Source organism: Dromiciops gliroides, chromosome 4 (assembly GCF_019393635.1).
Source record: "Dromiciops gliroides isolate mDroGli1 chromosome 4, mDroGli1.pri, whole genome shotgun sequence".
NCBI lineage: Eukaryota > Metazoa > Chordata > Mammalia > Microbiotheria > Microbiotheriidae > Dromiciops > Dromiciops gliroides.
In genome coordinates, this window is record NC_057864.1 from 57,178,985 (window position 1) to 57,199,317 (window position 20,333).

General features: G+C 39.2%; 1 protein-coding gene across 1 annotated transcript in view; it reads right to left on the bottom strand.

The window, feature by feature from the left end:
- Nucleotides 1–18,890, bottom strand: part of TMCO1 (transmembrane and coiled-coil domains 1) — a 41,773-nt gene extending 22,883 nt beyond the window's left edge. The window contains exons 1-4 of the mRNA XM_043962877.1: nucleotides 18,656–18,890; nucleotides 15,197–15,274; nucleotides 3,736–3,795; nucleotides 120–166 (exon numbers count right to left, since the gene is read on the bottom strand). Of these exons, the coding sequence (XP_043818812.1) occupies nucleotides 120–166; nucleotides 3,736–3,795; nucleotides 15,197–15,274; nucleotides 18,656–18,725 (255 nt within the window). The 5' untranslated portion in view covers nucleotides 18,726–18,890. The remainder of the gene's footprint in view (nucleotides 1–119; nucleotides 167–3,735; nucleotides 3,796–15,196; nucleotides 15,275–18,655) is intronic.
- Between the last annotated feature and the right edge of the window lie 1,443 nt (nucleotides 18,891–20,333).

The following is a 20,333-nucleotide window of genomic DNA, read 5'->3' on the forward strand; positions in this document are numbered from 1 at the left end:
AACAAGATAATTTCACCATTAAAATATAAACAAATAAGTTAGCCATAGGTGCTGGAGGAAAAATGAACAAGAGTGGGGTTCACAGTGTGGTATGCAATCTCTAAGTAGAAGGTTCTTACCATTGACAGATCCCTGTTATTATTCTTCAGTTTCTCCTCCTGCCTCTCTGCAAAGAATAAAGAGTAGAGTTAAGACACACAACATAAGACAGAGTAGGTTCTCAAACACTTCAATCAGGAGCCTATTAGTTGTAACTTGCCTGGCTTCCAAAACCAGAAGAAGTATAAAGGCAAACTCCCCTTTTTTTACAGTACCAAGTGTTTACCCTGACACTACTGATCACCTTTTACTCCTTGATACACTCTCCTCTTAGGCTTTCTTTATGATCCTCTCTCTAAGTTCACTTTCTACAGATATCTGACCACTTCTCAGTTTCCTTTGCTTAATCTTCACCCAGATCTCATCCACTAATGTTGGTGACCCAAAGGGCTCTTCTCCCTCTTCTATGTCACTATGTGATCTCTTCAACTCCCACAGATTAAATTATAATCTCTAAGCAGATAACTCTCAGGATCTACTTATCTGACCCTGACCCCTTTGATGACCTTTAGCATATCATCTCCAAATGCCTACTGGACATCTTCAACTTAATATGTTTAAGATCTATATAAATATCTATATCTATATATATTTTTTGCAAGGCAATGAGGATTAAGTGACTTGCCCAGGGTCACAAAGCTAGTAAGTGTCAAGTGCCTGAGGCCGGATTTGAATTCAGGTCCTCCTGAATCCAGGGCCAGTGCTCTATCCACTGCGCCACCTAGCTGCCCCCAACTCAATATGTTAAAAACTGAACTCATTTTCTCTCCCCACAAACCCTCTCCTCTTCCTAACTCTTCTCTGGTACCGTCAAAGGCACTACCAAACATCCACTCACCCAGGTTTATAACCTCTAAGTGTCATGTTTGACTCTTCATTCTCTCTCACCCATAATATCCAATCTCTTGCCAAGGAATGTCGATTTTTACCTTCAAAACAACTCTTGAATGTGACTCACCTCTCTCCAGTGACACTGCCACTACCCTGGTGCAAGCCCTTATCACCTCATACTTGGACTAATGCAAATAGCCTGCTGTTTGATCTCCCTGACTCCAATCTCTAGTCATTATAGTCCATCCTCCATTTAGCTGCCAGTCAGTTTTCTAAAGTGCAGGTCTAACCATGTTATCTCCCTACTCCACAAATTCCAGTGGATTCCTATCACATAAGAATCAAATATAAAATCCTATTTCGCATTCAAAACCTTGCATCAGCTGACCCCTTTCCTACCTTTCCAGTCTTCTTACACCTCACACCCTCCAACATGTGCTGCAAAACAATGGCAGTGGTCTCCTTGTTACTCAGACAAAACATTCTAGGAACTTTCTCTTTTTTCTTATTTCCAGTTTCAAATGTTCTCCTTCATTCTAGCCCTTCTCCCACCATTAAAAAAGCAAGGAATACAAGGCCCACTAGACATGTGAAGTCATGAAAAATGTATTTTCACATTAGTCATAATGGGGGGAGGGAAAGCAAGAAAAATAAAGAAAAAAATATCCTTCAATCTGAATGCAGAGTCCACAATTCTCTATTCTATGCACTTTTCTGGGGGTGGGGGTGGGGCAATGAGGGTTAAGTGACTTGTCCAGGGTCACACAGCAAGGAAGTGTCAAGTGTCTGAGGCCGGATTTGAGCTCAGGTCCTCCTGAATCCAGGGCTGGTGCTTTATCCACTGCACCACCTAGCTGCCCCCTTCCTGTTTTTCTTGTGTAGCCACCTACAACCCAGCTAAAGATAATACAGTTATGGACTTGGATATGCCCCAGAGAGGTATGTAAGGAAAGATTGAAATGAAAGCCAACTGTCATCCTAGATCACCAATCAGGACTAGGCATTACTTCTTTTTAGCCACTCATGGACATACACAGACCGAGTAGAGTTTTAATAACTTTTTGATTTTTTTTTTTTTTGCCATTTACAAGATTTGATTTCTCACATATAATGTAATTTCATTTCCTACATATACTGTATGATGCTATGATAGTATAATTAAAAACAAAAGATAAAGGAGTTATTAAATACTGCAACCACTTTGTGACTTTGGACTCACCCTATACAAGAAGCCTTTCCTGATCTCACTTAATTCTAGTGTCTTCTCTCTATTGATATTCCCCATTACCCTGTCTATAGCTTATTTGTACCCAGAGGTTTGCCATCTGTCTCCCCTATTAGACTCCTTGATAAGAAAGATTGCCTTCTGCCATTCTTTGTATCCCCAGTGCTTAGCACATTGCACTTAATAGGTTCTTAACAGCTGCTGACTGATTTGATGATATTTTCTTGAAACAGAAAAGCTTAGGGCTAATCCAAATTAGTTAGAAATATTGGAGAGGATATTCCTTCAACTGGTTCAGGTCATCAACCTTCTACCCCATGGCTGGTGATTTTTATGAACCATGAAACCAAAATTTCAAAAATTACCTGGTAACCAAGCCTTTCAGAACTTCACAAGGCTGGCCATAGAATAACAGATATTCAATCTATCACTGGGTCCATAGCTGAAACCATTCTTTTGGCAAGACCTACTAAAACCTGCACTCAAGGCTAAATGCCACTGAATCCAGTGTGAATGGGCCTTTGTTACATATAGTATACAGTCTACCATTAAAAAATATGACTTTACTCATGAAAGGCAATAAAGTTAAACAAGACAAGACAGAAGAGTAGATCTGGATTCAAATCCTGGCTGAGCAGGTTTGAAAGTTATCATAAGTAGAGCATCAGAACCTTTCAGTTGGCCTGGAGGATTCAGAGTTATCAGCTATCATCTGTTTTTTAAAAATACTGATTAACTGATGAACCATACTTTATAACTTTATAACTGTTTAAACTGCCCTACACCTTAAACCTTTGGACTCTAAAACATGTGTCCTCAATAGACCCAGTAAGAGTCACTCACCAATTTCAGTTTTATCAAGTCCATCTCCTAGTTCTCCACCCTAAGCAGTGAGTGACCTGTACTGTTAGCAATATCCAACTACATTTCGCCTCTCTCCCCACTCCCAAGCCAGCCTCACTTCCAAGTATCATATTCCAGGCACCTCAAAACCAGACTATCGGGGGCAGCTAGGCAGCACAGTGGATAAAGCACCAGTCCTGGATTCAGGAGGACCTGAGTTCAAATCCGGCCTCAGACACTTTGACACTTACTAGCTGTGTGACCCTGGGCAAGTCACTTAACCCCCATTGCCCCACAAAAAACCCCCCAAAAAACAACAGCAAAAAAACCCAGAGTATCAGGAAAAGACCGGAGACTGTCCTAAATAAACCCATCAAAGCAACTTGCTATGGCTGAATTGGGGGGGGGGGGGGGAAGCAGGCCAGCAATGACTGCAATACCGATTGTTGGGCAAGATAAAAACCAATCCCATTGTCAGTCAAAGGCTACAGAGAATGCACATTAGTAATCCAGCTAAACCAAAAGAGACTACGAATCACAATCTCAAAGATAAAAATATACTTGAAGCAATCATAAAAAGAACCCCCAACTGTATGCACAAACCAAAACTAACATTCTCTTCATCAACATTTTAAACTTTGAAGCTCCGAACAAGGAGGGACAATTCTGTTCATATATCTTCCCTCCATTTTCAACTTTGAAGCATTTACTGTGCACAGGCCAAGGCCTAACCTTACCTATTTTCTTCTTTTGCTGACGGCCAGCTGATTCTGTTATTGTTTCCTTCTTCTTTTCCACTGTAATCAACAAAGCAAGAGTAGTTACAGAAAAACAAAGCACAGCCCATGATATCAAAGTAAATTGTTAGCTCTTCACAATCATAATGATGAAAGAAATGGACAAAGCAGCAGCAGTGACCAAATTATCACTTAATGGCTTCAGTTATACCTGTGGCTAAGTCAGTTTTCTTGCCAATAGACATTAATAATTTTCTAAAAATGAAAATAATTCCACAAACAAATATACTAGTATATTAGTAATATATTAATATCTTCACAGAAGTGACCATTATAACCACAGCCCAAGTTTTGTGATATTTTTTCAGATTATTAACCGTCTAGGCTAGTGAGAAAAATTGTGATTTGCTAGAAAGAGCAATGAATTTGGAATCAGGCCAGAGTTCTACCTTCTACATGCTACGTCAAATAAATAATACAGGTCTAACTGAAATAGATATGACCCACACATTCCATGCTTATTTTCAAAACTGTCAGTGGCTCTAAACCATCTACAGGATAAAATAAAAATTCCTTGTTATTCAAGGCCCTCCACAATATGATTCTAGGAGGAATTTTTTCTTTCTTTTTTTTTCCCCCGGGGCAATGAGGGTTAAGTGACTTGCCCAGGGTCACACAGCTAGTAAGTGTCAAGGGTCTGAGATCGCATTTGAACTCAGGTCCTCCTGAATCCAGGGCCGGTGCTTTATCCACTGTGCCACCTAGCTGCCCCCCAAACTGATATTCTTATAGCATGTCTAATATAATTTTTTTGATCAAGAAATTCCAAGGAAAGCTTTTGCTTTCAAGATAAAATACAAATTCCTCTGTCTTTTAAAAATTAAATTTGAGGTGTTATTTTAAAGTTTTGGGAGAGGAATGATGGGAGGACTCACCTGAACACTTTCTTTACTCTGCTATCTTAGCTTTGCCCCTGAAATTCTCATCTAAAACTCTTTATAGTGTGATGTTTAAAATCTAAATTGTGGTCACCTTAAATTAGAAGCTTTAGCACCAGTCCTTGGGCATTAAACATTTATTAAAGCATACAGATATTCCCATGGAGTTCAGAAAGTTAAGAAAAAAGCCTATTTAGCCTAGAGTTCCAGCCTGGTCTGGTTCTTCCTCAAGTCCTCTGCCACAAGCCTGCTTCAATCACGAACTCTCTCCAGCAAACTGACTGTGGAAGTTTTTTATAGGTCTGGAACAGAGGCGGGTCCTTACACACTGCTTCAAGCTGATTGGTTGGTGTCATCCAAATCCATTGGTTCTGAAGGTGTTCTCAAGGTGTGATTACAATCCAGTTAACTTGAAGTAGGCTAATCAGCAGTTAATCACTCTCACTTGATTCAATCAGTCTAGATTAATCTCCAGGTCGGTGTTTGAGTATCTGCTAAATCTCATTATTTCATCACAACAGGTTTTGTTTTGTTTTTTGGTTTCATGGAGTGTCAGTTGGGATTTGGATTATATAAGTCAAATTTAGTCACATTTCTTTGATTCAACAGTGATACAAATCTTGAATTTGAACTGAAAATTAGAAATCTTGCAATGAGAATTTGTACTTTTCCATCCAGAAGTTGATGGCAGAGAGAAGCCAGGAAGTTTCCTGAGCTCTCCCTAGTTTCCCTCAAAAACAACATTAAAGCAAGCCTCTAAATGGATTATGTAGCTACAGATGCTACAATAAGATGGAGTGAAACAATGTTCTGGCTTAATATAACTGTTAAGTTATATTAAGTTAATAACTTAATATAGGACTTCAGGAAAGGTCTATCTCATTTGGGTAAAAGGGGAGTAGTGCAGTACAGAGGGGTCTAGGTAAGTGAGCAGGAGGCTCTTAGCCACAGCACAGATCAGCAGCTAAAGGCCCTCAGTCCTAGCTCAGCAGGCCAGTCGTGAGGCCTCCAATCCCAAGGAAGAAGACAAATTGAGAGGTGGGATATCCCATAAAAAGAAGTGACTAGGAGCAGCTAGGTGGCGCAGTGGATAAAGCACTGGCCCTGGATTCAGGAAGACCTGAGTTCAAATCAAGTCTCAGACACTTGACACTTACTAGCTGTGTGACCCTGGGCAAGTCACTTAACCCTCGCTGCCCCACGCAAAAAAAAAAAAAAAAAAAGACGTGACTAAGCTGGGCCATGCCACTGCAGTGAGCAAGCTGCAAGCCCCCTGAGACTTCACAGGAGAAAGCCAGGGATTAGGTCCCTGGCCCTCAGCACAAGAAGCTTGGGACAGGAGCAGAGCTCAACTTTAGAAGTCACAAAATAGGCTAAAATATAAGAAACAGAAAAGAACCTTCACCATAGAAAGCTACTGTGGCAACAAGGAAGACCAAAACACTAACACAAAAGAGGACAACACTGTCAAAATACCTACATGTGAAGCCTCAAAGGGGAAGACAAATTGGTTTAAAGACCAAAAAGTCTTTTTTGAAGAGCTCAAAAATGATTTTAAAATTCAAATAAAGAGAGGGAAAAGAAGATGAGTTATACAAGAGAATTATGGGGAAAAGAGTCAACAGCTTAGAAAAGGAAGCCAAAAATTGACTGAAGAAAACAATTCCTTAAAAATTACAATAGGGCAAATAGGAAAGGTGGTACGAAAGCTGACTGAAGAAAATAATTCATTAAAAATTAGAATTAGAGACAGGTGGAAACTAATGACTCTATAAGACATAAAGAATCAGTCAAACAGAATCAAAAGAAAAAATAGAATAAACTGTAAAATCCCTCACTGGAAAAACAATTGGCCTGGAAAATAGATGCAGGAGAGATAACTTAAGAATTAATGGGCTGGGGGGCGGCTAGGTGGCGCAGTGGATAGAGCACTGGCCCTGGATTCAGGAGTACCTGAGTTCAAATCTGGCCTCAGACACTTGACACTTACTAGCTTTGTGACCCTGGGCAAGTCAATTAACCCCCATTGCCCCGCCCCCCCCCCAAAAAAAGAATTAATGGGCTAGAGACAGCTGGGTGGCTCAGTGGATAAAGCACCAGCCCTGGATTCAGGAGGACCTTAGTTCAAATCTGGCCTCAGACACTTGACACTTACTAGCTGTGTGACCCTGGGCAAGTCACTTAACCCTCATTACCCTGCCCCCCCTCCCAACCAACCAACCAACAAAAAAACAAAAAACAAAAAACAAGAATTAATGGGCTACCTGAAAGCCATGATCAAAAAAACAGCCCAGACAGCATATTTCAGGAAATTATCAAAGAGAACTACCCTAATATCCTAGAACCAGAGGGTAAAATAGTCACTGAAAGAATCCACCAATGAAAACACCAAGAAATACCATAGCCAAATTCCAGAATTATCAGATGATGGAGAAAATACTGCAGGCAGTCAGGATTACACAGTACCTGGCAGCTTCAACATTAAAGGATCAGAAGGCTTAGAATATGATATTCCAGAAGGCAAAGGAGCTTGGATTGCAACCAAGAATCAACTACCCAACAAAACTGAGCATAATCTGTAAAAAACGATGAGCAGGAGGAGGTCAGAGAAACCTGGAAGGACCTGCATGAACTGATGATGAGTGAAATGAGCAGAACCAGAAGAACATCATACACAGTATCATCAACAATATGTGTTGATCAACTGTGATAGACTGGATTCTTCTCACCAATACGATGGTACAAGAAAGTTCCAGGGGACTCATGATGGAAAAGGCTCTCCAAATCCAGAGAAAAAAAAAAAGAACTGTGGAATATGGATGCTGATTGAACATGGATGCTGACTGAACCATACTATTTCCTTTGTTTTGGGTGCTGTTGTTTTTCTTTCTTTCTTTCTTTCTTTTTTAATTTTTTTTTTGTGGGGCAATGGGGGTTAAGTGACTTGCCCAGGGTCACACAGCTAGTAAGTGTCAAGTGTCTGAGGCCGGATTTGAACTCAGGTACTCCTGAATCCAGGGCCGGTGTTTTATCCACTGCGCCACCTAGCTGCCCCCTGTTTTTCTATTTTGAGGTTTTTCCTTATTGCTGATTCTTCTCTTAGAGCATGACTGATGCAGAAATATGTTTGATGTTGTTATGTATGTGTGTGTGTGTGTGTGTGTGTGTGTGTGTGTGTGTGTGTGTGTGTGTGTATAAACCTATATCGAATTGCCTGCTGTCTAGGGGAGGGGGGGAGGGAGAAAAATTGGAAATTGGAAATCTTATATAAACAAATGCTGAAAGCTATCTCTACATGTAACTGGAAAATAATAAAATAGTTTTATTTTTAAAAAACTGAGCATAATCTTTAAGGGGAAAAGATGGACATTAAATGAAATAGGGAGCTTTCAAGCTTTCCTGAAGAAAAGAGAAGAACTGAAGAGAAAATATGATACTCAAACTCAAGACTCAAGAGAAGCATAAAAAGGTAAACGGGAAAAATATTGTTCAATAAGATTAAACTATTTATATCCCTACACAGTGTAGGAAGATAATACGTATAATTCTCGAGAACTCTATCTCTATTAGGGCAGATAGAAGGAATACAGACAGAGGGTATTAGGTACATATTGACTTTTGTGTGATATTGAATAAAATTAAGGGGTGAAAAAATTATTGTACTGGGAGAAGAGGAGGCAGATTGGGATAAATAAAGACTTATTACAGTAGAGAGAAGGGGGAGGGAGCATTGTTTGAACCTCACTCTCATCAGATTTGGCTCAAAGAAGGAATAACATACAAACTCATTTTGGTAAAGAAATTTATCTTACCCTATAAAGAAGCAGAAGAGGAAGGGGGAAAAAAGAGGGGGTGGCATTGATACAAGGGAGGGCAGAAGTAGGAGGGGAAAGAGGAAAGAAAAGAGAGGTAGGACTGATAGAAGGAAGGGCAGATTGAGGGAGGCAGTAGTCAGAAGCAAAACACTGATGAGGAGGGACAAAGTGAAAGGAGAGAAAAGTAAACAAGGGGAAAAATAGGACGGAGGGAAATACACAATAATCGTAACTATGAGTGTGAATGGAATGAACTCCCCCATAAAGTGGAAGTGAATGGCAGAGTGGATTAAAAACCAGAATCCTACAATATGTTGTTTACAAGAAACACATTTGAAGCAGAGAGATACAATACAGAGTAAAGGTAAAAAGCTGGAGCAGAATATATTATGCTTCAGCTGAAGTAAAAAAAGCAGGGGTAGTGTGGGGACCAATTTTTAATTGGGGATAGCAATCCTTATCTCAGACAAAGCAAAAACAAAAACAGATCTAATTAAAAGAGATAAAGAAGCAAACTACATCTTGCTAAAAGGTTTCACTGACAATGAAGTATATCAATACTAAACATATATTCATCAAGTGGTATAGCATCCAAATTCCTAGAGAGAAGTTAAGTGAGTTAGTTACAGGCAGAAATAGACAGCAAAACTACATTAGTGGGGCACCCAAACCTCCCCCTCTCAGAAACATAAATTTAACCACAAAATAAATAGGAAAGGGGGCAGCTACGTGGCATAGTGGATAAAGCACCGGCCCTGGATTCAGGAGTACCTGAGTTCAAATCCAGCCTCAGACACTTGACATTTACTAGCTGTGTGACCCTGCCCCGCAAAAAACAACAACGACGACAAGAAAAAATAAATAGAAAAGATGTTAAGGAGGTGAACAGAATTTTAGAAAAGTTAGACATGACAGACCTCTGGAGAAAACTGAATGGTGATAGGAATATACCTTTTTCTCAACAGTACAGGGCACCTACCCCAAAACTGACCATGTATTAGGGCATAAAAACCTCACAGTAAAATACAGAAAGGCAGAAATAGTAAATTCATCCTCTTCAGATCATGATGCAATAAAAATTGCATGTAATAAAGGGCCATGGAAAGACAGACCATGGAAACTAAATAATCTTATCCTAAAAAAAATGAGTGGGTCAAACAACAAATTATAGAAACAATCAATAATTTCATCAAAGAGAATGACAATAATGAAAAAACATACTAAACTTATGGAGTGTAGCCAAAGCAGTTCTTAGAGGAAATTTTATAACTCTAAATGCTTACATAAATAAAATAGAGAAAGGAGATGAATGAATTAAGTATGCAATTTAAAAAGCTAGAAAAAGAACAAATTAAAAATCTCCAATGAAATTGAAAGAAAACTATTGAATTAATAAATAAAACTAGATAAACCCTTGATTAATTTGATTTAAAAAAAAGAAAGAAGACCAAATAACCAGTATCAAAAATGAAAAGTGTGAATTCACCACCAATGAAAAGGAAAATAAAGCAATAATTAGGAGCTATTTTGCTCAACTGTATGCCAATAAATTTGACAATCTAAAGGAAATGGATGAATATTTACAAAAATATAAATTGCCCAGATTAACAGAAGAAATAAAATGTGTAAATCAGCCTATTTTAGAAAAAGAAATTGAATAAGCCATCAGTGAACTCCCTAAGAAAAAATCCCCAGGGCCAGATGGATTTACAAGTGAATTTTATCAAATATTTAATTCCAATACTATATAAACTATTTGGAAAAATAGGTAAAGATGAAGTCCTAAAATATTCCTTTTATGAGACAAATATGGAACTGATATCTAAACCAGGAAAAGCCAAAAGAGAGAAAGAAAATGATAGACAAATTTCCCTAATGAATATTGATGCAAACATTCTAAATACAATATCAGCAAAGAGATTACAGAAATTTAGCACCATAATACACTATGACCAGGTGGGATTTATACCAGGAATGTAGAGCTGGTTCAACGTTAGGAAAACTATCAAAATAATTGACCACATCAATAACAAAACTAACTGAAATAAGATTATTTCAATAGATGCAGAGAAAGCTTTTGACAAAATACAGCATCCATCCCTATTAAAAACTCTAGAGAACATAGGAATAAATGGAGCTTTCCTTGAAATGATAAGCAGTCTCTATCTAAAACCATCAGCAAGCATTATATGTAAAGGGGATAAGTTAGAAGCATTCCCAATAAGATCAGGGGTGAAACAAGGTTGTCCACTATCACCTCTATTATTTAATATTGTACTAGAAATGTTAGCTTTAGCAATAAGAGAAGAAAAAGAAAATGGAGGAATTAGAATGGGCAAGGAGGAAACAAAACTCACTCTTTGCAGATGATATAATGGTATACTTAGAGAATCCTAGAGAATCAACTAAAAAGGTACTTGAAACAATTAACAACTTTAGCAAAGTTGTAGGATACAAAATAAATCCACATAAATCATCAGCATTTCTATATATGATCAACAAAGTCCAGCAGCAAGAGATCGAAAGAGAAATTCCATTTAAAATAACTGTAGACAATATGAAATATTTGGGAATCTACCTGCCAAGACAAACCTAGGAACTATATGAACACAATTACAAAACTTTTCACACAAATAAAATCAGATCTAAGCAACTGGAAAAATATCAATTGCTCATGGGTAGGCCAAGCTAATATAATAAAAATTACAATTCTACCTAAATTAATTTACTTTTTTAGTGTCATACCAATCAAACTAGCAAAATATTATTTTATAGAGTTAGGAAAAAAAAATAACAAAATTCATCTGGAAGAACAAAAAGTCAAGAATATCAAGGGAATTAATGAGAAAAAATGAAAAAGAAGGTGACCTAGCTGTACCAGATCTAAAACTATATTTTAAAGTGGCAATCATCAAAACTACTTGGTACTGGATAAGAAACAGAATGGTGGATCATATACCTTTCCCACTCTAAGAGGTCTTTACTGATAGGGTTAGTTTCTCAAGACAGAAGAATCTGTCTCCACCCAAGGTTCCTTTCATGAGCTTGGGTTTGATCTAAATGAGATCTGATGAAATCTCTGAAGGAGACTTTGTCTTTAAGTGGGGGGAAGAAAGGACTTGAGAAATAAAGGGAAATCACTGGGTCCCCCAAGATATCAATTATTAATCATTATTTCTCAGAATAGGCATATATCAACATCTCAAACCATATACCAAAATAAGATCAAAGTGGATAAATGATTTAGAAACAATGGGTGATATAAGTAATTTAGGGGAACAGGAAAATGTACCTGTCAGATCAATGGCTACAGGAACAATTTATGACTAAACAAGAGATAGAGAAGAGTACAGAAAGTAAAATAGATAATTTGATTACATGAATTAAAAACCTTTTGCATAAACTAAACTAATGATGCAGCCCAAACTGGAAGGAAAACAAGAAACTGGGGGAAAAATTTTTATAGCGAGTTTCTCTGATAAAGGTCTCACTTCTCAAATATATAGGAAGTTGAGTCAAATTTATAAAAATAAAGCCACCCCCAGTTTATAGTAAAAGGATGTAAACAGGCAGTCTGCAGAAGAAGTCAAAGTTATCAATAGTCACCTGAAAAGATGCTTTAAATCACTATTGATTAAAGAAATGCAAATTAAAACAACTCTGAAGTACAACCTCCCACCTATCAAATTGGCTAACATGACACAAAAGGAAAATGACAAATGCTGGAGGTGATGTGGAAAAACTGGGACACTAATTCACTGCTGGTGGAGCTGTGAACCAGTCCGACCATTCTGGACAACATTTTGGAAGTGTACACAAAGGGCTATAAAACTATGCATACCCTTTGACCCAGCAATACCACTACTAGGTCTGTATCCCAAAGAGATCAAGGAAAAGGGAAAAGAAACTAATGTACAAAAACATTTATAACTGCTCTTTTTGTTGTGACAAAGAATTGGAAATGGAGGGGATGCCCATCAATTGGGGAACAAATGAAAAAGTCTGTAACATAGTACAATAAAAAAGATGACTGCACATGAAACTGCATTATCAACAATACACAACTTGCTATTCCTCTCTAGAAGCAAAAAAAATCAATCGCCCGAGCAAAGCCCGTGGTAGGCATGCCTATACAACAATTCATATGAAAAAGACCTGGGACTCTGAATGGACTGCATGCTCAAGGAGTCGAGTATCCTTTGACAGAGGATCATTATGTATGAATAATTGGAACAAGAGCTGCCATACACTACTTTAAGATTTGCAGAGCACTTTAACTATACAATCTCATTCATTCTAGTACTAATAAAGATTTTATCACCATTTTCCAGATGACAAAACAGAGACTGAGAGGTAAAGTAGCCTGCCATTAAAGAAGTGATTTACCCCTTGTCACAAAGGTTAAGTGGAAGAGATGACATATAAACTCAGGCCTTGAGCCCAACTCCAACACTCTAACCACTACACAACCCTGTCTCTCAATTTTGTTTGGGTGGATATTACCTCCATCAACACAGATTGCAACCTTTCTATCACTTGATGAACAGCTTTCAGAAGTAATTGAGCCCAAAATGCATCAGTTGCTGCCCCTATCCCCTTCCCCAGGTGTCAGATACCTTGCCAGAAGCTAGAAAGCAAAGAATCTCAGGCAAAAGTCTAGTACTGCACCAGGACTCAGAAGACTGGAACTGAAAAGAAGGGTTAATAATGGCCTACATGGACTAGGGCCTAAGACAAAAGGCTAAGTGCACACTCCACATATGCCTTCTCATCTTCCACCATCCTGAAAATGCAACCACTGAGCTGCTACCACATTGAACTGAGACCATGGGAAACCAGACCTCCAGCCTGAACTATTTGTAGCCACCCCTGATAGCTTCCTAGCATTTGGAGAGGGAAGAGCACAGCTAAGTACTTTTATCACGAGACTTTAGAAGGTAAATTTCTTAGCAAATGGTTACTTCCTGTTCCCCTAACCTGCATTTCAGATTCTAAAAGCCCCTTTCCCTTTCTACATCTACTTCTATGTCCATTTCACTCAATTTTAACCTCTCCTCAGTCCTTTTCCTCCTCTGCCCCCTCTCCACCTATGCCATCTGGAACCTCTACTCTATAACAGACTTGCTTAATGAGTTTCGTGTGCACCCGAACTGATTGCTTCAAAGAATCTCCATTGCTTCTTTTCATTCAGACTTTTCTGTGTGTCTTAAGAATTCCATTCCTGGCAGTCTCCCATCCAGTCAGGGCTGATTTCTCCTGTAGCAAATTAACCAAGGAATCCTAACTCTTTTTCTTCTAAACTATAGGATGAATGTTACATATGCCTTACCCCGCTTTCTCTCCTCCTATTATTGCAAACTATAGGAACAAGTGTTTACTTCTTAAGTGTTATTAATTCTATATCTGCAACCAGTTTCTCCCAGTTAGTCCAATCATATCAAATATATGATTTCCCCTTGTTAGTTTCTCTACTTTTTGAAGGATCAAATTATCATTAAGTCAAATCAAAAAGTTATTAGCTGCTCTGCATTTGCCAGAAAGGGAGCTCTAGAAGATATCTGGATAACTGAAGTCTCTTATCGCTATTATTGTACCATGTCTTTATGCCATGCCTATAACCTTTTCCCTCCATCTTATGTTTTATGGAAACATTTAGGTGGTTTAAAGTATACTCTAATGAGAAATCTACTTCTTTTTCCACTGATCTTCACCCAAATGCTCTCCAGCAAGTTTCTCCCCACTGACTTCCATGATATTTTCATTAAGTTTCTCTTAATATACGATGTTACTCCATCTCCCTTTGACCTATCCTGTTTCTTATGAATAAGGTACTCCTACCCAGATCCATACGGGCTCCAAAGTAACACCTTAAAACCACACCCATACCTGGAGTAAGGCAATGATCCTAAGAACCTGAACACGTGACATGCTAGGGAAGCCAAAGGACCTACCTAACCTAAAGGGCCACTGTCTTTTCCTACTCAAGACCACTGACCATGAAGATTTAACTTTAAAGAAATACCTAATGAAAAAACAAAGCAAAAAGCAAAGGCCCATTTTTTTATATCAATATTCTTCCACTGTATCTTGTATTACTACCTGCAAGGGAATATCAAAGTGTCCTATAAATTAAAGTACTGAACAATGAAGGAGCATAGAATTAATGGGAAAAGATTTCAACCCATTACCAAAGAGGCAATTCTGCAAGAAGAATAGTAAGAAGGACTTCATCATAAAGATGTCTGGTCTAACATGGTAGGAGCTGGCCATAGAGAAAGAGAGTGATGAACAACTGAGAGTCTATGGCTCCACAGGTATCCCCACAATGTCAACATCTCAGTACGGGCCTGCTATTCATGATGTACAATGCCAAACACATTGAATTTCTTCTTTGAGACAAATGCCAACATCTTTTTGAGACTCTGAGGTGCCCTAATCTGGGTCCTGGACCGAAGATGGGAAGCACTACATTCTAAGTGTGCCTATGCTAACATGCCACCTTTCCCCCAGTTTTTACTCCAAGATTTAAAAATTCACATAGTTCCTAATTTGGGGGTCTGGTTTCTAAATCTAAATTACATTTGTCAAAATTTTTTGGTAAGAAAATGGTGGAACAAACATATCTTAAAAATATAGTGAATACTATGATGTATATTCAATGACTATTTAATATATTTTAACTGAAATCAAATAAGTAAAGATACTCACACTTTTTGCTCTGCTTTTCCACTTCAGCTTTTAATCTCTTATACTTGTCCGTCCTGTAAACCAGCACCCAAGTTATACCTGAAAACATCAAAAATAATACATTAAACCAATCATCTCTTCAACCAAGGCAACTTAACAGGATATGTGGGTAGCACAAGTATTTATTTAGTTTCATACCAGTGGGAGAAAAACGCTGCAATACAAAAAGGAATCAATTTTAAGTTGAGAACTTGTACTTCATAGGATCCTTCCTACTTTAGTAAAACTATCAGTCCTATGCCTCTCCTACAGAAAAAAAGGGAAACCAACTAGAGAAGAACTGAAGATTTCAGACTATAATAGGAGGCATGGGACATGAGTCTAAACAGTCTGGCTAAAGAGAGAATGGTAAGGAGAAATTCCACCTGTCAGGCTTGCAATCAGATGCCAGAGTTATCAGAGGATAGGAGGGAAGTTGCTAGAAGATCCTTCTAAACCAATGCCAAATTCCATTCCTACATAAAGGACCTTCCCTCTTTGATTCCTTTTGGATATAGGCCCAGCAGTGATATAGCTAAGTCAAAGGATATGGACCATTTTAGTATCTCTTTATGTATCGTTCAAGTCACTTCCAGAATGGTTGTACCCATTCACACAAATCCACCAAGAGTATATAGTTTGTCTGTTTTTCCCACAGCTCTTCCAACATGTCAGTTCCTTTCTTTTTCTTTTTGGCATTTTGCCACTCTAATGGGTGTGAGGTAGAATCTGAGTTGCTTTCATTTGCATTTCTCTATTAGTGATTTGGAGCATTTTTTCCCATATAAATGGCTTGGGTTTCTTCCCTCAGGAACTGCCTGATTATGTTCTTAGACAATTTATTAATTGGAAAATCTCTTATTTATTTGCATCAGTTTCTTATATATATTGGAAACAAGATAAACTTGCTGGAATTATTTTTTCTAGTTAACTGTTTCCTTTTTAATCTTAAAATTACTATGTTAGTACAAAATTTTTTTTAAATTCTATGAAATCTTCTGTGATCCTCTCTATTCCTTATTTGGCAATGAACTTTTTTCCTATCCATAAATCTGATAAGTAATTTTGTTCCATGTTTCTCTATTTTGTTTGTTATGTAACCTTTTATATCCAAGTTATATTCATTTAGAGCCTATCTTTGAATAAGAGGTGGGAAAATGGTCTAATTTCTTCCATAAATCTGTCCAATTTGCCCAGTAGTTTTTACCATATAGCGAGTCATTACACTGGTAGTTGGGGTCTTTATGCTTATGAAATATTAGAGCAGAGGTATTACACATGACTACTCCCAAGTGTGGCTGGTACTAGATTTAAAATGTCATTAAGTGGGGCAGCTAGATGGCACAGTGGATAGAGCACTGGTCCTGGATTCAGGAGGACCTGAGTTCAAATCTGGCCTCAGACACTTAACACTTACTAGCTGTGTGACCCTGGGCAAGTCACTTAACCCCAATTGCCTCACCAAAAAAAAAAAAAGTCATTAAGAAATTTAGCAAAATAAATAAAAATACAATGGAAAGTAGATCATGTTAATAAATGGTTTTCAAAGTTAATGTGTAGGCAGCAGGGATCCTTATGTTTGGTTTAGTGGCCCCCACTCCTGTTTGAGTTTGACATTTGCTTCTGTAATGTTATATACCTAATCTTTGTGACTGATTGATCTTTTTTTAACCAGTAATAAATTGTTTTTAATAATTTCCACTTCATAATATGCTTTTTCGACAAAAGAAACAAGAATGGAAACTAAGAGGATGCCCATCAATTGAGGAATAGCTATATACTAAATTATGTAATATGAATGTGATGAAATACTATTGTTCTTTAAGAAATGAGGAAACATCAAGATATAAAGACTTATATGAACTGAGGTAGAGTAAAGTAACCAGAACCAGAACAATTTCTATTATAGCAATATCATAAAAATAAAAAATTTAAGGATTTTTATAAATTGATGAATTAAATGGCTAGAATCAGAATAATTTCTATAATAACAACACTATAAAAGCAAACAACTTTGAAAGCTGCAAAAACTACAATCAATTCAATGACCATTCATGATTCCAGAGGACCTATGAAGAAACAAGCTGTGTATTATAGAGGTGATGGATTTAGGGTACAAAAGGATACCTAAGCTATTTTTATGCAGCCACTGGGGGAATTTGTTTTGCTTAACTATGCATATTTGTTACATTTTTCTTTTCTTTTTCTCAGTGGGGCTGGGTGGGGACGAAGAGACAACATATACATATACACACATACATACATATATATGTACATATATACACACACATACAAATACATATATATCTGTTAACTTTTTTAATACTAGAAGGTGGGGGAAGGGATGCTATAGATTCGTGAAAGGTTCCATGCACTTTCAAATGAGGTCATCGAATTATTTTTATTTAACCTTTCTACTTTGTTACAATACACCTCTAAAAACGAGTGCAATCTCTGAATATAATGTAATAGCAAAATACATCAACAGAACACCAAAAAGAAAAATACAGCCATTAACAAATCACTGAATGAATTATAAATACAAATCGCCTTTCTCCTCTTGACCACTTTACTTCCATCTAACCTGGACTACTCTATATTCCCACGGTCTGAAATTCCATCACCTGCCTCATACCATCGCAGTTACCTAAGCATTCATTATAAGGGCGAAGATGTCCCATGAGAAACTGGAAACACGAGACTAAGGCCTATGTAAGAAGTTAGCGCTAGAGACCATCTGCGAATTGATATTAAGCGTCTACACAAATGCAGAAACTGCCTGTCGGAATCTTTATCTTCCTTCCAGGCTTAGCTATGACCTTCTCCACAAAAATCTCTCCTGATCTTCCCCCTCCCTCCCGTAGGAAAAGTTCTCTCCCTCTTCGAAGTTTCCTGGAGCACTTTTGTCTTGGGCCGCCCATCCCTCCCTACCTGTATGACCCTCATCTGTGTCCGTGTATGTGGTCACCCGCCAGTAACCCATCGATAAGCATTTGTCATTATGGCCTGTATGAACAAGTGGCATTAATCTTTAAGGTTCGAGAGGCACTTTCATACATAAACTCCCTGGGAGGCAGGCACTACGAGTAATAGGTTGTTCATGTGTAGATAGGAGAAACTGAGACTCGGGTTAAGTGACTTGCCCACGACCAAACAGCTATGAAGCGTAGGGGCCAGGAGTCGAGCCCAAAAGTCTGATGTCCGACCCGCGTCCCCATCTCATACATACTGTGCAGGTAAATTGGGCGAGGGAAGCTTAGTGTGGTACACATAGTAGGCGCTTAATAAAACGTTTGTTTAACTGAACCAGATCCGTCAGGAGCCCCCCTGCTCCCGAGGCGGGAAGGACTCGGAAGGGGGCTCCGGGTCCCAAGGCCGGAGGCAGGGGAGCCCCGCGAGAGCGGAGTACGGCCCCCGCCCCCGCCGCGGTCCCGCCCTCACCCTCGGCCAGCAGCGCGGTGCACACGGAGATGAAAACGATGAGGAGCGTGTCGGCGAACATGGTGCTCATCCTGCGCCGCGGCTCCCGCTCTCCCGGCCCCCCCTCAGGGGGCGTGGAAGCACCTGCGGCGGCTCAGGAAAGGGGGCAGACAGAACGCGATCTCCGGGTGACGGCGACCACCCGCGCGATTATGGCGACACCCCGAGAGGCTGGAGGACCCACTTCCGCTTCCGGCTCACGGAGCCGGATCCACGCGGAAAGACGGAAGAAGAGGAGGCCGGGAGAGAGGGAAGACCGAGAAAGGGGAAGGAGAAAAAGAGGCTGGGCGAGAAAAGCAGCCAATCAGGGAGCGTCTCGTGTTGTAAGGTAGTCCCGAGAGATCTCGCGGGTTCTCAGAGGACTTCCGCTTCAAAAGGGTTAGGTAACTTCCGCTTCCGGTGTGCGCGGGGCGGGGAGGAGGTAGGATCTTGTGTGTGTGTATGTGTGTGTGTGCGCGCGCGCGTGCTACGCTGCCTTCGCCCACCCTCTCGCCACTCCCCTCCCTCGCCACTAGTGACTCCTCCCCTTGCTCAGTTTCTCCTGTAGACTTCCACGTCACTGAACTCAGTCCTTCTTCTCGTTCTCCTACGGAGTCCCAGCCTCTCCCTTTACAGGTGAGGAAACCGAGGGCCAAAGAGGCGGAGTAACCCGGGAGATTAATGACAGCGGAGCGGGACTGGGAACCTGGGGCTCTTTGACTCTTCGACCAGACCCCCCCTCATCTCTTTGATCTGGAAGCGCTTAGCGCAGAGCCTGGCGCTGGCAGGGGCTTCACTTATGCTTCTTCCCTCACATCCTCCCATCTCCCATTTTAGACCAGATGTCCCTCATCTGTCCTGGATCCTGGACCCCGTGGGCAGTCCGTCCGGTGAAGCCTATGGACCCTTCTCAGAATAATGTCCTTGTTAACGCATAAAATAAAATAACAGGATTACAGAAAAGACCATTTATATCGAAATAATCATATATACATACATGTATATATATGTATATATGTGTGTGTGCGCGTGTAAATATATGTGTGTGTATATATGTGTATATATATATATATATACACATATATATTTATTTATTTATAAAAAATCCACATACTACTGTTTAAGAACTCCAGACTAGCAATGAATAGGCACTCATGGTTCTTGGACAGGAGATCAACACGATGTTTTAGATTTGTTTGGCAGCAGCATTTATGACATTGTAGATCTTGGAATCCGGGAAGCCTGCTAGGGTATTATTTTGTTTTATACAAGTATATTGTAGTTGTTAGTGGGAAAAACACTGAAGAAAGAAAAGGATCACGGTAACAGTGGTTCTAGAAGAGGAAGGTAGGGAAATGACAAGACTTTCAAGGGAGAAGAAAAATGGTGACACGCCACTGCTAGAAATTCAGCAAGCAAGTAAGGGGGGAAATGTAGTTGGTTTGGGAGGAGAATGAGAAGAGAAATATGCCACAATTGTTTGAGGTGATGGTGGCACATCCTTGTGAAGAAATTGTTGGAAATTGGAAATAAAAGATTAGAACATAAATGTTTAGAGCTAGAGACCTTCTTTCGTATTGATATTTGTATTAACTTTAAATGGCTACACAAATGCAGAAAGTATGGGTAGCTGGTAGTGTGAACTGGAGATCCTAATACA